This window comes from Salmo trutta, chromosome 34 (genome assembly GCF_901001165.1).
Source record: "Salmo trutta chromosome 34, fSalTru1.1, whole genome shotgun sequence".
Classification (NCBI taxonomy): domain Eukaryota; kingdom Metazoa; phylum Chordata; class Actinopteri; order Salmoniformes; family Salmonidae; genus Salmo; species Salmo trutta.
This window is the reverse complement of record NC_042990.1, coordinates 24,401,517-24,424,563: the sequence shown is the minus strand read 5'-3', so window position 1 is coordinate 24,424,563 and position 23,047 is coordinate 24,401,517. Positions and strand designations below refer to the sequence as shown.

At 44.8% G+C, this 23,047-nt stretch overlaps 2 protein-coding genes across 2 annotated transcripts in view; one reads left to right on the top strand and one right to left on the bottom strand.

The window, feature by feature from the left end:
- LOC115173231 (uncharacterized) overlaps positions 1 to 11,056 on the top strand; it is an 88,829-nt gene extending 77,773 nt beyond the window's left edge. Inside the window, exons 57-60 of the mRNA XM_029731148.1 lie at positions 4,226 to 4,399; positions 4,802 to 7,003; positions 8,910 to 8,960; positions 9,212 to 11,056. Coding sequence (XP_029587008.1) covers positions 4,226 to 4,399; positions 4,802 to 7,003; positions 8,910 to 8,932 — 2,399 coding nt within the window. The 3' untranslated portion in view covers positions 8,933 to 8,960; positions 9,212 to 11,056. The remainder of the gene's footprint in view (positions 1 to 4,225; positions 4,400 to 4,801; positions 7,004 to 8,909; positions 8,961 to 9,211) is intronic.
- A 240-nt stretch (positions 11,057 to 11,296) lies between these two features.
- Positions 11,297 to 22,970, bottom strand: fkbp9 (FKBP prolyl isomerase 9). The gene is made up of 10 exons (XM_029732350.1): positions 22,388 to 22,970; positions 21,481 to 21,626; positions 16,048 to 16,237; positions 15,237 to 15,382; positions 14,785 to 14,974; positions 14,279 to 14,424; positions 13,979 to 14,168; positions 13,734 to 13,879; positions 13,470 to 13,633; positions 11,297 to 13,065 (listed from the first exon to the last, which is right to left on the bottom strand). Exons 1-10 carry the CDS (start codon positions 22,801 to 22,803, stop codon positions 12,889 to 12,891), a joined length of 1,911 nt encoding a protein of 636 aa, XP_029588210.1. The 5' UTR covers positions 22,804 to 22,970; the 3' UTR covers positions 11,297 to 12,888.
- Positions 22,971 to 23,047: the final 77 nt, after the last annotated feature.

Genomic DNA, 23,047 nt, shown 5'->3' with positions numbered 1-23,047 from the left:
GTGAGTACACCCCTAAGTGAAAATATCCAAATTGGGCCCAAAGTGTCAATATTGTGTGTGGCCAACATCATTTTCCAGCACTGACTTAACCCTCTTGGGCATGGAGTTCACCAGAGCTTCACAGGTTGCCACTGTAGTCCTCTTCCACTCCTCCTTGATGACATCACAGAGCTGGGGGATGTTAGAGACCTTGCACTCCTCCACCTTCCGTTTGAGGATGCCCCACAGATGCTCAATAGGGTTTAGGTCTGGAGACATGCTTGGCCAGTCCATCACCTTTACCCTCAGCTTCTTTAGCAAGGCAGTGGTTGTCTTGGAGGTGCGTTTGGGGTCGTTATCATGTTGGAATACTGCCCTGTGGCCCAGTCTCCGAAGGGAGGGGATCATGCTCTGCTTCAGTATGTCACAGTACATGTTGGCATTCATGGTTCCCTCAATGAACTGTAACTCCTCAGTGCCAGCAGCACTCATGCAGCCCCAGACCATGACACTCCCACCACCATGCTTGACTGTAGGCAAGACACACTTGTCTTTGTACTCTTCACCTGGTTGCCGCCACATACGCTTGACACCATCTGAACCAAATAAGTTTATCTGGGTCTCATCAGACCACAGGACATGGTTCCAGTAATCCATGTCCTTAGTCTGCTTGTCTTCAGCAAACTGTTTGCGGTCTTTCTTGTGCATCATCTTTAGAAGAGGCTTCCTTCTGGGACGACAGCCATGCAGACCAATTTGATGCAGTGTGCGGCGTATGGTCTGAGCACTGACAGGCTGACCCCCCCACCCCTTCAACCTCCGCAGCAATGCTGGCAGCACTCATACGTCTATTTCCCAAAGACAACCTCTGGATATGATGCTGAGCATGTGCACTCAACTTCTTTGGTCGACCATGGCGAGGCCTGTTCTGAGTGGAACCTGTGCTGTTAAACCGCTGTATGGTCTTAGCCACCGTGCTGCAGCTCAGTTTCAGGGTCTTGGCAATCTTCTTATAGCCCAGGCCATCTTTATGTAGAGCAACAATTATTTTTTTCAGATCCTCAGAGTTCTTTGTCATGAGGTGCCATGTTGAACTTCCAGTGACCAGTCAGTATGAGGGAGTGTGAGAGCGATGACACCAAATTTAACACACCTGCTCCCCATTCACCCCTGAGACCTTGTAACACTAATAAGTCACATGACACCGGGGAGGGAAAATGGCTAATTGGGCACAATTTGGGCATGTTCACTTAGGGGTGTACTCACTTTTGTTGCCAGCGGTTTAGTCATTAATGGCTGAGTGTTGAGTTATTTTGAGGGGACAGCAAATTTACACTGTTATACAAGCTGTACACTCACTACTTTACATTGTAGCAAAGTGTCATTTCTTCAGTGTTGTCACATGAAAAGATATACTCAAATATTTACAAAAATGTGAGGGGTGTACTCACTTTTGTGAGATACTGTGTATATATATGTGTGTGCATGTATGTGTGTGTGTGTGTGTGTGTGTATATATATATATATATATATATATATATATATATATATATATATATATATATATATATATATATATATATATATATATATATATATATAGTGTGTATGTGTGTGTGTGTGTGTGTGTGTATATTTCTATATATTTTCCCAAACAACCCTTGCCTAATTTGAGTAAACTAATGGACAACAACACTTAAGCTTCTACTTCCAACTTATACATTCTATATACATTTTACGGACACAGTATATTTTACAGTAGTTATTTTTGTTTGTTTTTAATCCCATCCTTCCTTCAGCTACCCTCAACCCCTCCCATCTATCCTCGAAGACCATCCAGTTTTGATTTCTATTTGCCATATATTTTTCAACTGTGCTGTTTCAGAAAAGTCCTGAGCCTATATACATTTTACAGACAGTATATTTGACATTAGTTATCTTGTTCTTTTTAGTCCCATCCTTCAGCTCCACTCAACCCCTCCCATCTATCTCTCTATTTACCATATCTTTTTCAACTGTGCTGTGATGTTTCACAAAAGTTGGGAACCTTTCTACTCTCATAGTTTCTACAGATTGTAAATTAAAGATAAACATTTTATCTAAGAGTATTATTATATTATTGGTAGATTGACAATGACTTTTCAGATCACCCAGCAGTGCTATCTGCAGAGTTCGCTCCAGGTAAATGGTGCAATTTCTCAGCCATTCCTGAAACTGTGACCAAAAACAAGCTATATATGGACAGTACCAAAACAAATGAACTAAGGATTCTGTCTCTTTGGAGCAAAATCTGCAGAACAGGGAAGGTTGTATCCCCCATGTATAGTGTATTCATACCCCTTGACTTTTTCCACATTTTGTTACGTTACAGCCTTATTCTAACATGGATTAAATGAAAATTGTTCCTCATCAATCTATTCACAATACAGCATAATGACAAATCGGAAACAGGTTTTTAGAAATAAAACAGAAATACCTTATTTACATAAATATTCAGACCCTTTGCTATGATATTCTAAATTTAGCTCAGGTGCATCCTGTTTCCATTGATCCTTGAGATGTTTCTACAACTTGATTGGAGTCCACCTGTGGTAAATTCAATTGATTGGACATGATTTGTAAAGGCACACACATGTCTATATTAGGTCCCAATGTTGACAGTGCATGTCAGAGCAAAAACCAAGCCATGAGGTCGAAGGAATCCTCCGTAGAGCTCCGAGACAGCATTGTGTCAAGGCACATATCTGGGGAAGGATACCAAAGCATTTCTGCAGCAATGAAGGTCCCCAAGAACACAGTGGCCTCCATCATTCTTTAATGAAAGAAGTTTGGAACCACCAAGACTCTTCCTAGAGCTGGCCGCCAGGCCAAACTGAGCAATCGGGGGGGAGAAGGGCCTTGGTCAGGGAGGTGACCAAGAACCCGATGGCCACTCTGACAAAGTTCCAGAGTTCCTCTGTGGAGATGGGAGAACCTTCCAGAAGGACAATCATCTCTGCAGCACTCCACCAATCAGGCCTTTATGGTAGAGTGGCCTGAATGCCAAGCGTCATGTCTAGAGGAAACCTGGCCCCATCCCTACGGTGAAGCATGGTGGTGGCAGTATCATGCTGTGGGGATGTTTTTCAGCGGCAGGGACTGGAAGACTAGTCAGGATCGAGGCAAAGATACAGAGAGAGCAAAGTACAGAGAGATCATTGATGAAAACCTGCTCCAGAGCACTCAGGTCCTCAGACTGGGGAGAAGGTCCACCTTCTAACAGAACAACTACCCCAAGCACACAGCCAAGACAACGCAAGAGTGACTTCTGGACAGGTCTCTGAATGTCCTTGAGTTGCCCAGCCAGAGCCCGGACTTGAACCTGATTGAAAATCAGTGTAATCACTGCCAAAGGTGCTTCAACAAAGTACTGAGTAAAGGGTCTGAAGACTTATGGAAATGTGATATTTGCAAACATTTCTAAAAAATATATATTTTTTAAAAACGTTTTTGCTTTGTCGTTATGGGTGATTGTGTGTAGATTGATGAGGGGGGAAAAAAATATTTTGTACATTTTAGAATAAGGCTGTAACATAACAAAATGTGGAAAAAATCATGGAATACTTTCCGAATGCATTGTATATCCACTAGTTCCAATATATTCATGAATCCCTTAAGTACATTCAGGTGATAGTTTGTAGTGTTTTCTTTACTGTCCATTGAAGTATTTAAAACTGAATTATAATCTCCCACCATAATAATAGAGTCTTGTATTGCTTGTAGGCTTGATAAATTATTATATATATTTTCAAAGAAGCATGGATCATCATTATTTGGACCGAATAGATTAATGAGCCAAATCTGTTTATGGTCCAATGACATATTTAAAGAAATCCATCTACCTTGCAGAAGCTGTTTGAACAATTTGCCCATTCGGATAAAAATGATTGTTTATTAATATCACCACCGCTTTGAAGTTTCTTTGCCCATGGGATAAGTATATTTCGCAAGCCCACCGCCCCAACCACACAATCCTTTTTCCACAGAACTTCATCTAAAATTGTTAAATGACTTTCCTGTAAACAATATATATTATATTCCTTCTCTTTCAGCCAGGTAAATACTGATACTCTTTTCTTATTGTCTGCTAGGCCATTACAGTTATAACTGGCTATACTTATTTGACCATTTACCATAATGAGATACAAGTTTCAACTCTATTTATCATAATATATGTTTGTAAACCTCTCTCTCCCTCCCTCCCCAGCTGTATCCCGTTTGCAGGAGATCTGTAGAGAACAGAACCAGACTGAACTCCTCACCACGGTCACCAGCAAACCTGAACCAAAAGTGGTCAAGCAGGAGATTGTGGAATGCCAGGTGGTCTCCCATCAGGCCTTGGAGCAATTCCTACCGCCACAGAGATGTAGGAGAAACACTGGTGAATTGAATACTATTTTACTGTTAAGCTACAAAAAATGATGATAATACTGTAATTATAAACTGGGTGGTTCGAGCCCTGAATGTTGATTGGCTGACAGCCTTGGTATATCAGACCATATACCATGGGTATGGCAAAGCAAATATTTGTACTGATGTAATTATGTTGGTAACCAGTTTATAATAGCAATAAGGCACCTCAGGGGTTTGTGGTATTTGGCCAATATACCACAGCTAAGGGCTGTGTCCAGGCACTCCACGTTGCGTTGTGCATAAGAACAGCCCTAAGCCGTGGTATATTGGCCATATACCACACTTTGGGCCTTATTAAGTATATCTCTCACTCTCTATTCAATTAAAATAGATGTCTCTCTTTCTCCCTCCCTCCTCCTCTGTCTCTCAGGAAAGCGTTGTTCTAACGTTGAGGGGTCAGAGGTGAGGGGTCAGCAGCAGGTGAAGAAGAGAAAGGTGTCTAGCCCCTCTGAGGGTCACACTGCCCCTGTCATCTGTCTGTCATCTCCTGAAGTCACCAAGTCTTCAGACACACACACTGTCAACCAGACACACACCATCACACCCTCACCCACACAATCCAACACTAAGCCGAAACTCACACCCTCATGCACACACTCTGACTCTCAAACGAAACTTAAACCTTCATGCACACACCCCAAACCCAATTCAACTGCCCCAGAATATACTAGACCCAAACTCCCTCCTCATTCTGCCACCAAGCCCTCCGGTATCCCTGCCGACAGCCTGACTGTTGCCAAAGAGTCCTCTAGCAAGAAACCCACTCACACACTGTGCAAACCCATTCTCACACTATCCAATCCCCCAAAAACACTCTTCACCAGTAGCCATAAGCTCACTGACAAACATTCGGACAAGAAGGAGTCTCAGAAACATACTGAAAAGGCTAAACCCACTCGCACACACAGTGAACGCACACACAGAAACCGCACACACACTCGCAAACACAGTGACCTCACACGCACTGACAAAACCAGACACAGTGACAGGACCAGACACAGACACAGTGACCGCAAACACACTAACAGACATTCTGACCACTCACGTGACCACACTAAGAGACACAATCGTAGCTCCAGCCGTTCCTCCAAAGCCCCCTCCAGAAATAGTCCCTCTGAGTCCCCCCTGCTCTCCCCCTACTCCCCAGCTGCATTCTACCCCACCAGAGTCACTTCTGCAGCGAGCCTAACCCAGGTCAAACCCAGCCAACCATCCTGCCTGGTCAACAAACAACTATCCAAACAGTCCAGCCAACCAACCAAGAGACCCCCCAACCCAACCTCAGCAGCCAGACCTCTCCAGACCCAGGCCAACCCTCCCAACAACACCTCTTACCCCCTCCTGCACCCAGCAAGAACCGGACCCAGGACCCCCCCACCCCCGGCCATCCCTCCCTGCCTCACTCCTCCACCCCCACCCCAGCCAGATCCTGTCCACGCCTCTGGGGTTAAGAAGACTTCCATCGTAGACTGTGATCAATTTGTGGAATACTTTGTCTCTTTGTTGCGCTCCCCCCACTTTCCTCCTGCCCTAACCACCCCAGAGAGGGCAGAGGGTGCTGAGGCTCATACCAGGGCAACAGGTCCTAACCCTGGAGGGGAGGAGATGAGGGGTGACTCAAAAGGTCATGCCATCGCCATAGTGGCGGCATTACCCAACCCGCTAAAAAGGAAGCTATCCCTACAGGAACCCGAGAACAGAGACCCCTGGAACTACGAGAGCCGACAGTTCACCCCCAACTCTAAACCTAACCCCAACTTCCAGAACCCTAACCCCAACTTCCAGAACCCTAACCCCAACTTCCAGAACCCTAACCCCAACTTCCAGAACCCTAACCCCAACTTCCAGAACCCTAACCCCAACTTCCAGAACCCTAACCCCAACTTCCAGAACCCTAACCCCAACTTCCAGAACCCTAACTCCAACTCTTACCCCAACATCCAGAGTTCTACCCCCACTGCCAATGCCACACTAGCCCAGGGGGGTTACACTGGAGGGGTTACAGTTTCCTCTAGCCCTAACCCCACTGACCCACAGCCCCCAGAGATTCTACCTGGTTCCACCTACCCTGGTTTCACCTACCCTACTTACACCTACCCTACTTACACCTACCCTGGTTCAGGTTACGCTGGAGTTGTCAGTGTTAGTCAGTTCACTTCCAACTCCCCCATTAACCCTATCCCCAGCCCCAGTAACACACAGTCACAGGCAAGGTGGTCTGGGGGCAACTGGGGAACAGGCTACCCAGGGGCAGGCTATGTTACAACGGGTCAAGCTGGTACATCCTACCCTGGAGCTGTCTCTTCTGGAAGAGGAGCAGGCTACCCTGGAGTTCTGCTCTACCCAGAGATGGGCTACTCAGACATGGACTACTGTGGACAGGCTTACCCAAGGTCTGGGACTGGACTCGGCTCTGCTGGGACTGTTATGCCCCCAGGAAGCCTCTACTCTACCACACCATCTCCAGCCAACCCCAGCTATTTGGCCTTGACCCAGCCATCATTTGACCCAGCCAGCTACTCCGCCTGGACTGCTACTGTCACCGGGGTTGCCATTGAAACCAGCACAGCAGGTACTACTATTGGTGGTTGGTACCCATGGGCCAACTTCTTCCTCAGACCCCCTGACTATTATGTTCTGCCTCAGCCAGCACGGAAGTGGGCATGCTACTGCAGCAATGTCATCAAGACCAAAAACAACCTGCCTGCTAAAGCTACAGCTAATTCTACGGCTACTGCTAATGCTAACTCTCCTCTTATGGCTACCCCATCTCCCTCGGCTAGCACTGTCACTGCAGCTACCACTTTTCTCCCTTCTGCTTCTCTTAGCGCGATGGCTAACAGCTAGCACCTCTGCTACACATTTAGGTAAAGCTGCTTCACCTACTACTGATGCCAATGTTACAGCTACTATTGCTATGCTAAGCGATGCTATGGCGATGCCTGCCCCTCCCCCTCCCAGCATGGAGGAAGGGTCCCGCCCTCTGTGGCCATATTAAGACAGAGACTGTCCCAGTGTTGTAGTGCTGGGTGGCGAGTGCTCTGTCTCTACTGCTTTACAATATCTTTGCTGTAACACTGTAATGCACTTGTCTTTTTCTACTAACACTGACTTTGCTGATAACTACTTTGTTGAGGGAAAATGTACTTGCTACAATTGCGATATGTTGTCTCACCTAGCTATCTTAAGATGAATGCACCAATTTAAGCCACTCTGGATAAGAGCATCTTCTAAATTACTAAAATGTGATCATGTATTTGCTGTACTGTATAACTAAACTCAGTGAAAAAAGAAACGTCCTCTCACTGTCAACTGCATTTATTTTCAGCAAACTTCAAATGTGTAAATATTTGTATGAACATAAGATTCAACAACTAAGACATAAACTGAACAAGGTCCACAGACACGTGACTAACAGAAATTGAATAATGTGTCCCTGAACAAAGGGAGGGGGGGTCAAAATCAAAAGTAACAGTCAGTATCTGGTGTGGCCACCAGCTGCATTAAGTACTGCAGTGCATCTCCTCCTCGTGGACTGCACCAGATTTGCCAGTTCTTGCTGTGAGATGTTACCCCAGTCTTCCACTAAGGCACCTGCAAGTTCCTGGACATTTCTGGGGGGGGGGGGATGGCCCTAGCCCTCACCCTCTGATCTCACCCGCCACCTCCAAATCGATCCCGCTCCAGAGTACAGGCCTCGGTGCAACACTCATTCCTTCGACGATAAACGCGAATCCAACCATAACTCCTGGTGAGACCAAACCGCAACTCGTCTGTGAAGAGCACTTTTTGCCAGTCCTGTCTGTTCCAGCAACGGTGGGTTTGTGCCCATAGGCGACATTGTTGCGGGTGATGTCTGGTGAGGACCTGCCTTACTACAGGCCCACAAGCCCTCAGTCCAGCCGCTCTCAGCCTATTGCGGACAGTCTGAGCACTGATGGAGGGATTGTGCGTTCCTGGTGTAACTCGGGCAGTTGTTGTTGCCATCCTGTACCTGTTCCGCAGGTGTGATGTTCGGATGTACCGATCCTGTGCAGGTGTTGTTACACGTGGTCTGCCACTGTGAGGATGATCAGCTGTCCGTCTTGTCTCCCTGTAGCGCTGTAATAGGCGTATCACAGTACAGACATTGCAATTTATTTCCCTGGCCACATCTGCAGTCCTCAATACTCCTTGCAGCATGCCTAAGGCACGTTCATGCAGATGAGCAGGGACCCTGGGCATCTTTCTTTTGGTGTTTTTCCAGAGTCAGTAGAAAGATGTCTTTAGTGTCCTAAGTTTTCATAACTGTGACCTTAATTGCCTACCGTCTGTAAGCTGTTAGTGTCTTAACGACCGTTCCACAGGTCCATGTTCATTAATTGTTTATGGTTCATTGAACAAGCATGGGAAACAGTGTTTAAACCTTTTACAATGGATTTTTATGAATTATCTTTGAAAGACAGTAATTTATCTTGTATGTGTGTCTGTTTCTACAGAGTATCTGCCACGCCCTCAGTGAGGACCCCGCCGGCCTGGATATCCTTAATGTGAGTTAGAGCTCTGCTACCCGAGCCCGGCAGGCCCCAACATTATACATTGGGTTAAGGCCGGGTACGGCCCGTTTTTTCATCAGTATACGGGCAGGGCTCGAGTATCACTAAATTGATCAGTAACATTTTGAAGCTGAGCCATTTGCTCCTGCTCTGCTGCCAGTACAGTCATATCTGACTAAGATCATAACATGGTGTCAAAGGGCTTAAGAAATGAGGGAACTGACCAGAGTGTGCATGTGTTCCAGGTGAAGCACTGACTGCTGGACAATCGCTGGACTTGGAGGAGATGCACACACACATACACATATACACACACACAGATTGATAAAGTAAAATTTTGTTACCGAATGTCAGTTTTAAAATGAACGATTCTTGGTTTTCCTCTATTTTGTTTTACTTAAAGGTAACCCTCTTGCCAGAGCGTAATCTGTCACTGGTGGCTCAGCATAAGTAGTTACAGCCCTGTGGGAGGGGCCTAACCTTGTCACAACAAACTCCCATCCAATCACTTGAAAGCTGTTTAGTTTCCATGACTACTGATTGTGGCATAAGAGGAGCAAAAATGTTTTTTTGTTTACTACTATTTTTTTACATTTACTTTTTTAAAGATACAAGACAGTATATTTTAATTGCAAACTAAGCAAATGTTATACTCAAGTAATGGTCACCATTTAAATAAGGCATAAAAGATTCAGTTGATGTTTTCTTAAATGTGGATTATTATGTTTAATGTGAATATTATTTTTGGATCTTATACGTTGGTAGCCCTTTACACACGTACCCGTATACAGGTAAAACATGGCAGATTTGGGGCACTAATAAGATCCTAAATTGGAACGTAGTGGCTGTACAGTAACATGCTATACATGACGTTAGAGCTCTGGCTGTGTGCCTCCCAGCGCTGTATGGGTTTTGACTGACAGCCGTTCTGAACTTGAGCACCGTGCACAACAAGAAGTTGCCCCCATCCCTCCCGGTAACTGGCCAACTGAAATGTTTTTGTTGTCTGAGTGAGCAAAATGTTATAAATTAAGATTACTAATTTTGAAAGATGAGAATTTGAGGATTATAATAAATACCGCTTTGATGTCATACAAGCAAACTAAACACCTGTGAGTCCAAATGTGCACTTCACATTTCCACATCATAAAACTCATGTTTACTACAATATCAATGTTTAGCACCACCATGTTTGATGTAGTTACAAGATGACATGGCATCATACCCTGGGTTGTTCTGAACAGAGTGAGCCTATGTTTGTTTATTGTGAAGAAAACTAGAGGCTGCACACGCACCTGAATGCACTCATGACTCCTTTCTATGCACCCCAACATTACCATCTGTTTCTCTGAACTGCCTTGTGAAAGCCTAACACTGTAAGATTGTATTTTAGAACAAATGTTGGCAATAGAACATGCTTTCAAATCATGCCCACCCTACCCACATTGCGATTTATAATGGACTGTTTTTGGATTGCGTAAACAACAGCAGTAATTCTGTGATGGTGGGAATGCAGGGTTGTGTTCCAAATGAAACAACTACAAGTGTGCTTGCTGTAGTTCCTCAACAGAACAGCTAGGAGAGGTTAAAAAACACCTTATAGTTGAAGACTCTTCTTTGAGTCATAAAAGTGCATTTAAATGACTTAGGAACTGTGAACACGCTGGAGAGGTGAGTGACCACTTGGAGACATCAGTTAGTCCTCTCACTCAAACCCTTGTCATTTGTGTTGTTTTATGTTGCACCTTTTTCTACATTTTCCAGGAATAGTCTTGTCATGTTACTGAATGTATCCAGAGTGTCATCAAATGCTGTGGAAAATACAGTAAATGTCAAATGCACATATAAGCAACAGTGTAATGTTTGGAATCAGTCTTGTGTTAGATGAACTGTTGGACTCACCTTTGGTCTAATCATTTTCACATCTCCAAACTTTTCCCTTTCAATTGCTACCATGGTTATGCATATTCTTTTCATATTTATTCTGTAAGAAACATTTACATTTAGCCCTAACCGTATAAGCCAATAAAACAATGCTATGCCTCGGCCCTAAACTGTGTGTGCAGGGGCAGGCTGGCTTGCGCTAAAGACTCCATGGTTATACATTCCAAACATAGAAAACAACTGTTTCTGTTCTGGTGTCCTTGTTTCATATCTTCACTTCAAACTGGCACTTTTTTCTCCTCTCTCACTCCCTCTTTCTTTATCTCATTACTCCTCTGTTCTCCCTCCCTTCCTGTCGCCCCTTGGCTATTTTCATTCCGGCAGCGCAGTTCCCACCATATGCAAGCCACACACACGCACTGCACCTAAAGAGAGAGAGACAGGTCTTGTTGGAATGTGCATTTATTCAAATGCACCTTAGAAACAATACATTTACAGCATCATTATCACTCAATACTCTCACCAAACAGACGCATCAGATATAAAACAAACTCAACTGTTGCAAACACGTACACACCTCACACACTTTGCCAAAACTGGTGCAGGTGAGATGTGTGTGTGCAGAGCATAGCGTAATTATAACACAATCTATTGGGGGGGGGGCTAAAACAATGAACTACCTGATAGTGGCACTAACATTTAGGTAAATGTTGTATAGGAGACCGTGTTGTGAGTGGGCAGCTGAATGACTAGATGTGTGGTACTGTACTTGATTGGCTTAGACAGCAGAAAATACAGGAAGCGTTTGTACACATGACAAGGAATAGAAACAAAGTTTTAGCACCTGAATCATCGGCAAACCTTTACTAAAACACACACGTTAGCTGGATAGTACGGAATTTGCATAGATGGTACTGTAGAAGCAATTCTGCAATCACCTAACTGCATCTATCATGGTGTTTGTTAATACAATAAATAACATTTTAATAGTACTGTAATTGTGCTCTATAAGATATGTTGGTAAAGAGTTATGGCAGTTTGATGGTGGGACAGAAGATTTGAAATTGAAACCGTTTGACCCACAGACAATGACTAACTATTAAACATGAGGGATAGAAGATCCACGATCATCTTCAGAAAGTGGAGTTTGTCACTAAATAATTGTCAGGCACTTATTCTCTCACAGATGAGAAACGTATAAAAAAAGGCAACACCAACAAAAAAATTAAAAAACACCATCTGAACAGTAAGTCAATAATAAAATAATAACCACATCAGTGATGCCAGAGCAGGTGAACAAAGGTACATCATCATCATCATCATCAACAATAGAAACACGTCAAGCTCCTCTAATACAATGTTTCCCAACTCCAGTCCTCCAGTTACGTTTCCCTCAACAGCACACGTTCTGTTGTAAGCCCTGGATAAACTCACCATGTTAAACTCATCCACGGCTTGATGATTAGTTGACATGTTGTATCAGACGACTTTGTCCAAGGCTTCAAAGAAAATGTGTGCTGTTGGGGGTACTTAAGGGCTGGATTTGGGAAACTGCTCTACTAACAAAAACGTGGGACTTTGTCCTAATGCTCTTACATTGCTCATCTCCTCAAAATGTATTCCTCCTGCTTTCCTACTCTCCTCTCTCATTCCCTCCCCATGCCAACACCAGACTGCTCTGGACAGGTCAAAGCTAACTAAAGCACCATTTGATACTCAGCCATTACTCGGAATACACCCTGCCTCTCTCTTTGGTTTTCTCTCGACATCTGACCAACTCTAATTCTATACATCTGACCCTTTACCATCTCACCCCGCCACCCTCCAACAATATAAATCACACACACACACCCTCCTTGTCTTATATTGCCATCATATAAGCCCCCTCATACACACAAACACACACACACCCTCCTTGTCTTATATTGCCATCATATAAGCCCCCTCATATACACACACACACACACACACACACCCTCCTTGTCTTATATTGCCATCATATAAGCCCCCTCACACACACACACACTGCACCCCTCTCTTATAGCTCGTCGTGTGTGGTCTCGTCGGCCTTCAGTTTGAACTCGTCCTCTGTGATCTTTCCGTCTCCATTACGGTCCTGGTTAGAAAACATGTTCTCGATGATGCGATATGCGTCGAACCCAGGGGCCAGACGTCCTTTACCCTCGTTCACCTGACGCAAAATGTAGTCTGAGAACTGGACAGAGGGATGGGGAGGGAAAGGGGTGGGTGTGTGGAGAGAGGGAGGGAGAATTGTGAATTGGTTAGCCAGTTGCCTCAGTTAATCAACTTGATTGTCTCCTCTCTTCCTGAACTGATCAAAATGAACTGGATGGGTGAAATACAAAACATATTCTTCCTGTAGGCTTCTCTTCCACCATATTTGCTTTCACTTGTCTTGTGTTTACAGATCAGTGCAGATGAAGGAGAGGAGACAATGAGAGGAGGCTATTTAAGACTCCTGAGATGCAGCCATATGCTGTCCAGTTGTCTTCAATCAGAGCAGATAAAGAATAGGAGGTGAGATGCATGAGGACCCACAGTGTCATGTGTATGTCTATTAGTGTGTGGCTGAGTGTGGGGTTTAGCTGTGATGCGTACCTCTGAGGCCAACACCTGTAGGTCCTTATCTGCGTCCATCTCAGTGAAGAGGTCAGCTGATACGTCCTCGTTCCAGATGAACATGTAGCCATCAGGAAGTCCCGCCTCCATCTCAATCATCTCGATGTCGAAGATCAGGACAGCACTGGCCGGCACTTCACCATCTATAACACACCAATGGACATGAATGGGTTAATAACAGCTAGTGGACTATTTTGTGTGTCTTTGTGCCCGTGTTTGTGTGTGGGCGTGTGTGTAACTCACCCACTCCCCTCTCTCCGTAGCCCAGATGAGGAGGTATGACCAGGTGTCTTCTCTCTCCAACACACATCTCCTTCAGCCCCTCCTCCATCCCTGGAACCACCTGGTTGGCTCCCAGCACAATGTTATACGTCTTCCCATAGTTATACCTGGAGAGAGAGATTGTTAGAAGTGTGTGTGTGTGTGTGTGGTGTGTGCGTGCGTGCGTGCGCGTGTGCTTGCGTGTCCACATGTATCTTCCTACTCACGTGGAGTCGATGAAGGATCCATCCATGAGCGAAGCGTTGTAGTGGTATTTAACAAAGTCTCCTTTCTTAGCCAGCGTCTCACACACCTCTGGTTTATAGTTGGTAGTGATCACCACTGTGTCTGATGGGTTGTGGAAGTCTATGATATGGATATCAAACACCAAGACAGCAGAACCTGGGATCTTAGTACCTGGTGGAGGAGAGAGGAGGGGGCGATGATGAAATCACCTTTCTATAAATGATGGTACACTGAAAACCTCAACACACACCACACACACAAATACACTATTTTATACATACCTGTGCCCTCCTCTCCATATCCGAGGTGAGGTGGGATAATGATGCGTCTTTTCTCTCCGATGCAGACTCCGATCAGACCCTCGTCCATCCCACCAATCACATAGCCCTTACCCACGTAGGTGTCATATGTACGGTTACGGGAGTAGCTGAGAGGACAATAATCATATGTACAGAAATAAACACGTTACAAACAGCTGCCAACACAAAACATTTGCCTACATTTCTAAATCTAAGTAACTCTAAGTTCTAGATTCTAAATTCTACACCCTATTCAGTCTGAACTTAAATTTACTTGTTTTCTTGTAAGATAAAAGTGCCATTTTTATTCTACTGGTTGGATTCATTCAGTAAGTCTATCTAGTTTAGTTTAAGGTTACTGCCACCGTGAGGACAAAAGAAGAATTACAGATAAAGGGAAAACAATGCCCAAAGGCAATAAGGGAGCATTTTTTACATACACATTTATGAAGTCACACACACTCTCTCTTTATCGCTCTCTTCCTCACCTGGAGTCGAAGAAGGTCCCGTCCAGTAGTGATCCGTTATAGTGGTATCTGATGAAGTCTCCAGCAACACTCTTCCTGTGGCAGTGTTGAGGTATGTCCTGGTTGATGATACTGACGCCATCTTTAGGGTTATGGAGGTCTAGGAGGACTACATCAAAAACCAGGGAGGCCTGCTGTGGGATATCACTACCTAGAGAGGGATGGGATGGAAAGAAAGGGGAGGAGAGATAGGAGGGTTACACTAGGGTTATGTAAGTTCAGTAGGACCACGTCAAACACAAGGGATATCACTACCTAGAGAGAGGGAGGGATGGAGAGAGAGATAAAGGGAGAGAGGGATCAAAGGAGAGACGGTTACACTGATGATGCCATCTCTGGTCTAATAGTACTAGAGAGGCTTGGACTGGGATAACACTCAGAAACAACTCCATTACCCAGCAGCACCTACTAACCATCACCGTTTGATCCGTATCCTAGCGACGGGGGCATGGTGATGATGCGTTTCTCCCCGACACACATGCCCAGAAGCCCTTGATCCATGCCAGCGATCAGCCAGCCAATCCCCACATAGGTGTCATAGGTACGCATACGGGTGTGGCTACAGGGGGAGGAAGAGGGGAAGAGAGGGGGGAGGGAAATGGGGAGAGAATGAGAAAATACTTATTAGAAGACTACAAACACAGCAGACATTTATTTTTTGGAAATCCTCCAAATGTAACCCTCCTCTCTATCATCTCCTTCCTTGCAGGGCCTCTCTTCATCCCTCTCCCTGTGTGTATAGATTTCTTAGTAGTGTGTGTTAGTAGTGTGTAGTGTATGTTAGTAGTCTATAGTGTGTTGGAAGTGTGTAGTGCGTGTTAGTAGTGTGTATTAGTAGTATGTAGTCAGTGTTAGTAGTGTGTGTTAATAGTTGTAGTGGGTGTTAGTAGTATGTAGTGAGTGTTAGTAGTGTGTAGTGTGTGTTAGTAGTGTGTGTTAGTAGTGTGTAGTGTGTGTTAGTAGTGTGTAGTGTGTTAGTAGTGTGTATTAGTAGTGTGTAGTGTGTGTTAGTAGTATGTAGTGTGTGTTAGTAGTGTGTAGTGTGTGTTAGTAGTGTGTATTAGTAGTGTGTAGTGTGTGTTAGTAGTGTGTAGTGTGTGTTAGTAGTGTGTAGTGTGTATTAGTAGTGTGTAGTGTGTGTTAGTAGTATGTAGTGTGTATTAGTAGTGTGTGTTAGTAGCGTGACGTGTGTGTGTGTTAGTAGTGTTTTATCTCGTGTCTCACCTGGAGTCGAACAGTGTTCCGTCCAGCAGCGTTCCGTTGTAGTGGTATCGTACGTAGTCCGACACCTCTACCTTCCTAGAGCAGTTCTCAGGGGTGTAGTACGTCTTCATCTGAACCCCATCATCAGGGTTCCACACGTCCAACAACAGAACGTCAAAATGGAGGATCGCGTCTGAAGGGATGACATCACCTGGAGGAGTAAGAGAGGAAGACATTAGTTACACTCGTTCTTTCTCTCATTCTGTCTCTCCACTTTCTCTCTTTCTCTCATTCTGTCTCTCCACTTTCTCTCATTCTCTCATTCTGTCTCTCCACTTTCTCTCATTCTCTCATTCTGTCTCTCCACTTTCTCTCATTCTCTCATTCTGTCTCTCCACTTTCTCTCATTCTGTCTCTCCACTTTCTCTCATTCTGTCTCCACTTTCTCTCATTCTGTCTCTCCACTTTCTCTCATTCTCTCATTGTTAAACTAGACAGATGAACATGGAATTATCTCTTTGAAGAAGGCAATTAATCAGCGATTATAAACCATATAGGCCACAGACCTTGTTATGGGGGAGGGAAGATGAGAGGAAGGGAGGAGGTGAGAAGGAGGGGCAGGGAAGTTGAGGGTGGCTGTGATTAAATCCATACTGGTGAGTTGGCAGTTGTTCTCTCTGCTGGCAGAGACTGTGGCCGAATAACCCATACTAGTGTACTACATACTTAAACTGCATACTCATTTTGGCGTTTGATCTAGTAGAATTCACTCGTCTTTTCTGACTCGGGTGTTTGTCAACAGCTGACAATTAGATAAATTGGTGCGCTGTGCCAAAATGAAAGAATGGAGGAAGTCACGAATTAGGTAACGCATTCAGAGTACTATTTTAGACATTTCACATACAATAAAAAGATAGTGTTATAGTATGCTAGTATGGGTATACGGACATGGCCTGTTTCTCCCTCCAACTCCCTGACTCGCTCCTCCTTTTCTCCCTCTATAAAGTAGACGCCTACATTTCTCTCTCCATACATGCCACCCCTTCTCCCTCTCTCTCTTCCTCTCTCTCTTTACCAGTCTCTACATTCCAAGTAAGGCCACACATTTCTGTTTTAATCTCTCCTCATGCAAAATCAACCAGTCCGCTTGATGACCCCTTTATTCACACAAACACACACTAACAAACACACACTAACACACATACTAATACACACATACTAATAATATCACAAACACACTCCTAATGCTGTGCATGTAACTGTGGGTAATGCCGGCAAAGCCACCGGTCTGGGCTGTGTTGTCTGTCTCACTGTGAATGAAGGGCACTCCTACAACACTAAAGCAGAGTTCACCTCTATGTGTCAGTTCAAGAGGGTCAGCAGATTAATCTGTCTACAATAAAGGTTTGTTTATGTCAAATGCGGTGACCTCACCTGGTTTAATTGATGTCTCTAGAGACAATACCTCTCTCATCGTCACTCAATGCCTAGATTTACCTCAACTGTATTCACATCCTACCATACCTTTGTCTGTACATTATGCCTTGAATCTATTCTACCGCGCCCAGAAACCTGCTCCTTTTTGTCTCTGTCCCGAACGTACTAGATGACCAGTTCTGATAGCCCTTAGTCATACCCTTATCCTATCCCTCCTTTGTTCCTCTGGTGATGTAGAAGTTAATCCAGGCCCTGCAGTGCCTAGCTCCACTCCCATTCCCCAGGCCTTCTCATTTGTTGACTTCTGTAACCGTAAAAGCCTTGGTTTCATGCATGTTAACATCAGAAGTCTCCTCCCTAAGTTTGTTTTATTCACTGCTTTAGCACACTCTGCCAACCCGGATGTCCTAGCTGTGTCTGAATCCTGGCTTAGGAAGGCCACCAAAAACCCAGAAATGTCCATCCCTAACTATAACATTTTCCGACAAGATAGAACTGCCAAAGGGGGTGGAGTTGCAATCTACTGTTGAGATAGCCTGCAGAGTTCTGTCATACTATCCAGGTCTGTGCCCAAACAATTTGAGCTTCTACTTTTAAAAATCCACCTTTCCAGAAACAAGTCTCTTCATGTTGCTGCTTGCTATAGACCAACTTCAGCCCCCAGCTGTGCTCTGGACACCATATGTGAATTGATTGCCCCCCATCTATCTTCAGAGCTCGTGCTGTTAGGTGACCTAAACTGGGACATGCTTAACACCGCGGCCATCCTACAATCTAAGATTGATGCCCTCAATCTCACACAAATGATCAATGAACCTACCAGGTACAACCCCAAATCCGTAAACACAGGCACCCTCATAGATATCATCCTAACCAAACTGCCCTCCAAATACACCTCTGCTGTCTTCAACCAGGATGTCAGCAATCACTGCCTCATTGCTTGCGTCCGTAATGGGTCTGCGGTCAAACGACCACCCCTCATCACTGTCAAACGCTCCCTAAAACACTTTAGGGAGCGTTTGATTAGGCCTTCCTAATTGACCTGGCCCGGGTATCCTGGAAGGATATTGACCTGATTCCATCAGTAGAAGATGCCTGGTTATTCTTTAAAAGTGCTTTCCTCACCATCTTAAATAAGCATGCCCCTTTCAAAAAATGTAGAACCAGGAACAGATATAGCCCATGGTTCACTCCAGACCTGACTGCCCACGACCAGCACAAAAACATCCTGTGGCGTACGGCATTAGCATCAAATAGCCCCTGTGATATACAACTTTTCAGGGAAGTTAGGAACCAATATACACAGGCGATTAGGAAAGCAAAGGCTAGCTTTTCCAAACAGAAATGTGCATCCTGCAGCACAAACTCCAAAAAGTTCTAGGACACTGTAAAGTCCATGGAGAATAAGAGCACCTCCTCCCAGCTGCCCACTGCACTGAGGCTAGGAAACACTGTCACCACTGATAAATCGACAATAATTGAGAATTTCAATAAGCATTTTTCTACGGCAGGCCATGCTTTCCACCTGGCCACCCCTACCCTGGTCAACACCCCTGCACCCCTACAGCAACTTGCCCAAGCCTCCCCCATTTCTCCTTCACCCAAATCCAGATAGCTGATGTTCTGAAAGAGCTGCAAAATCTGGACTCCTACAAATTTGCAGGGCTAGACAATCTGGACCCTCTCTTTCTAAAATTATCAGCCGAAATTGTTGCAACCCCTACCCCTATACTTACAGAGCCTGTAAGTAAGCATTTCACTGTAAGGTCTACACCTGTTGTATTCTGCGCACGTGACAAATAAACTTTGATTTGATTTACTAGCCTGTTCAACCTCTCTTTCATATCGTCTGAGATCCCCAAAGACTGGAAAGCTGCCGCGGTCATCCCCCTCTTCAAAGGGGAGACACTCTAGACCCAAACTGCTACAGACCTATTTCTATCCTACCCTGTCTTTCTAAGGTCTTCGAAAGCCAAGTTAACAAACAGATCACCGACCATTTCAAATCCCACCGTACCTTCTCTGTTATGCAATCTGGTTTCCGAGTCGGTCATGGGTGCACCTCAGCCACGCTCAAGGTCCTGAACAATATCATAACTGCCATCGATAAGAGACAATACTGTGCAGCTGTATTCATTGACTGGCCAAGGCTTTCAACTCTGTCAATCACCATATTGTTATCGGCAGACTCAACAGCCTTGGTTTCTCTTATGACTGCCTCGCCTGGTTCACCAACTACTTCTCAGACAGAGTTCAGTGTGTCAAATCAGAGGGCCTGTTGTCCGGACCTCTGGCAGTCTCTATGGGGGTGCCACAGGGTTCAATCCTCGGGCCCACTCTTTTCTCTGTATACATCAATGATGTCGCTCTTGCTGCTGGTGATTCTCTGATCCACCTCTACGCAGACGACACCATTCTGTATACTTCTGGCCCTTCTTTGGACACTGTGTTAACAAACCTCCAGACGAGCTTCAATGCCATACAACTCTCCTTCCATGGCCTCCAACTGCTCTTAAATGCAAGTAAAACTAAATGCATGCTCTTCAACCAATCGCTGCCCGCACCTGCCCGCCCGTCCAGCATCATTACTGGACTGTTCTGACTTAGAATATGTGGACAACTACAAATACCTAGGTGTCTGGTTAGACTGTAAACTCTCCTTCCAGACTCACATCAAACATCTCCAATCCAAAATTAAATCTAGAATCGGCTTCATATTTCGCAACAAAGCATCCTTCACTCATGCTGCCAAACATACCCTCGTAAAACTGACTATCCTGCCGATCCTTGACTTCAGCGATGTCATTTACAAAATAGCCTCCAACACTCTACTCAGCAAATTGGATGCAGTCTATCACAGTGCCATCCGTTTTGTCACCAAAGCCCCATATACTACCCACCACTGTGACCTGTATGCTCTTGTTGGCTGGCCCTCGCTTCATATTCGTCGCCAAACCCACTGGCTCCAGGTCATCTGTAAGTCTTTGCTAGGTAAAGCCCCACCTTATCTCAGCTCACTGGTCACCATAGCAGCACCCACCCGTAGGACGCGCTCCAGCAGGTATATTTCACTGGTCATCCCCAAAGCCAATTCCTCGTTTGGCCGCCTTTCCTTCCAGTTCTCTGCTGCCAATGACTGGAACGAATTGCAAAAATCACTGAAGCTGGAGACCCATATCTCCCTCACTAACTTTAAGCACCAGCTGTCAGAGCAGCTCACAGATCACTGTAAATAGCCCATCCAACTTCCTCATCCCCATACTGTTATTTATTTATTTTATTTTTTTGCTCCTTTGCACCCCAGTATCTCTACTTGCACATTCATCTTTTGCACATCTATCACTCCAGTGTTTAATTGCTAAATTAACTGTATGTATGTTTATTCCGATGTGTAACTCTATGTTGTTGTTTGTGTCGCACTGCTTTGCTTTATCTAGGTCAGGTCGCAGTTGTAAATGAGAACTTGTTCTCAACTAGCCTACCTGGTTAAATAAAGGTGAAAAAAAATTACAATTATTATAATTATAATTCTCAGGCCACCATGCAGCGTACAGTAACATTAACAAGCAGCACTTCCTGGTCTGTGATGTCACTGTGACCCAATTCAACATGGACCACCCACTTCCTGTCAAGCTTGCATTAATGCTTGGTGTTTATGAATACCTCCGAACAGTGAACACCAGCTTCTACACTCACACACAGATCCAACCACCCACACACACTGCTACCTGTGCAGCTGCACTATTAATCAAACAGACAAGAGACAACAATGTCTATAACCATGTTATAAGCTATAGCATCAGCTATGTTACAGGCTGTGTTGTAAACTAAGTTATTAGCTATGTTTTATGTTACACACAAAACACACAGGTTACAAGTAGAACAGGTATGTATAAATATAGTTATTGATTAGTTATAGGGGAGGAGTTGAGATGTCTTTGCTCCCAAGCCTCAATTATAAGCTAAAACTCCATTATAAGCTTTATATTAATGTTAAAGTCTATGTTATGAACTTACCGTATCCTTCCTTCCCGTAGGCCAGTTGTGGGGGAATCTTGACCAGTCGTCTCTCGTTGACACACATCCCCACCAGAGCTCTGTCCATCCCTTCAATCAGCTGCTTCTTACCCACATACACATTGTAGGTGCTGCTGCGGTCATAGCTGCAACACACACACGTTATGGGAGCTGCCAACATCTCAAACAAAAAAGACAGAAAGAAAGACAAGAAACAAGGAAAACAATGTCCATTCGTTCATGGATTCACTCACTCACTCACTTCACTGATTCACTCAGTCATTCAGCCATGTATCTCTCTGTCCAGACAGTAGTACTTGGTTGGCTGTGGTGAGACGGTGGTTAACATGGCGTATCACTAGGCCTAGCCTACTACACTGGCCAACTGTATCTCAGTTCTGCCACGCACATTACTTATTGGGCCTACTGGTCTCTTTCTGCCCAAGGTTTGCATTAACGAATGAATTAATATTGGTAGTATTTTTTTTATTTTACATGATCACTCTGCTGGCCATACGTGACATACACTCACACACCAGTAGACTATATGCTACCTGTGTGTGCATGCTCTAGAGTAGGCCAGGAAGGCCTACATGTGTACGTCCTTGCAGTTGGTTAATGAACCATATATTATCACCCGGTGTATTTAGTAGCAGAATATAACTGTTTTCTCTGGAGTGAAAATATTGTTTCACTAATTATTTAGTTCAGACTTGGAGACTGCATGAGGAGTCTCCCTCTCTCTCTCAGTGAATGGGGGCTGTCGTTCTCTCTGCCTGCGTGGCTGTTTAGTCCGACCCGCTAATAAAACGCACGCTTGAGTTGACGTGCACGCTACTCGCTGCAACGTGAACTGCGTGCAGGAACTGCAGGGGTGGAGAGGAGTGGAAAATAAAAACTTTCTTACCTGGAGTCAAATTTCTTTCCATCGGGGAACATGCCGTTATAATGGTAACGAACATAATCCCCTACTTTCACAGCGCGCACGCACTGCTCCGGCACGAACGTTTTCTCAAACACGATGTCATCTAACGGTACCGGAGGGGCGTCACAGGCGGCGAACGCCACCAGAACCGCCAGATATATCATCCCGTGCACGCACTGGTTCATCTTCACACGCCTCTCCTTTACCGACAAAAAGTAGGGTGGATAACCGTAACTTGTAACGGTTGTTATCTCTCTCTTTCTCTTTTCCCCCGATTGTTCCGATCGTCTGGTCTTCTGCTTCCAGTTCTTGTCTTCTTCCCTTGATCCCTGTCTGTTCGGGATTGAATTGAATGGGAGGATTTGGGTACCACGTATAGCGCAGGCGCAGTAGCGCATAGCAGATATGTAGACGTGGAAACGCCAAACGGAGGGTCTATAATCACAGCTAGAGACCAAATAAACGACACCCCCACCGCAAGACCAACAAACACAACCTACTAGTGTAGAATAGGCCTAGTTTACATTCATTTACACATGTCCAGTCAATAGGGCTATGACGCAAGGCTTAATGAACAGTGTGAGTTGTTCAGGGGGAGTTTCTGTGTGACCCTCTCTCTGGAATGTCTCGACGTGGCAGGGG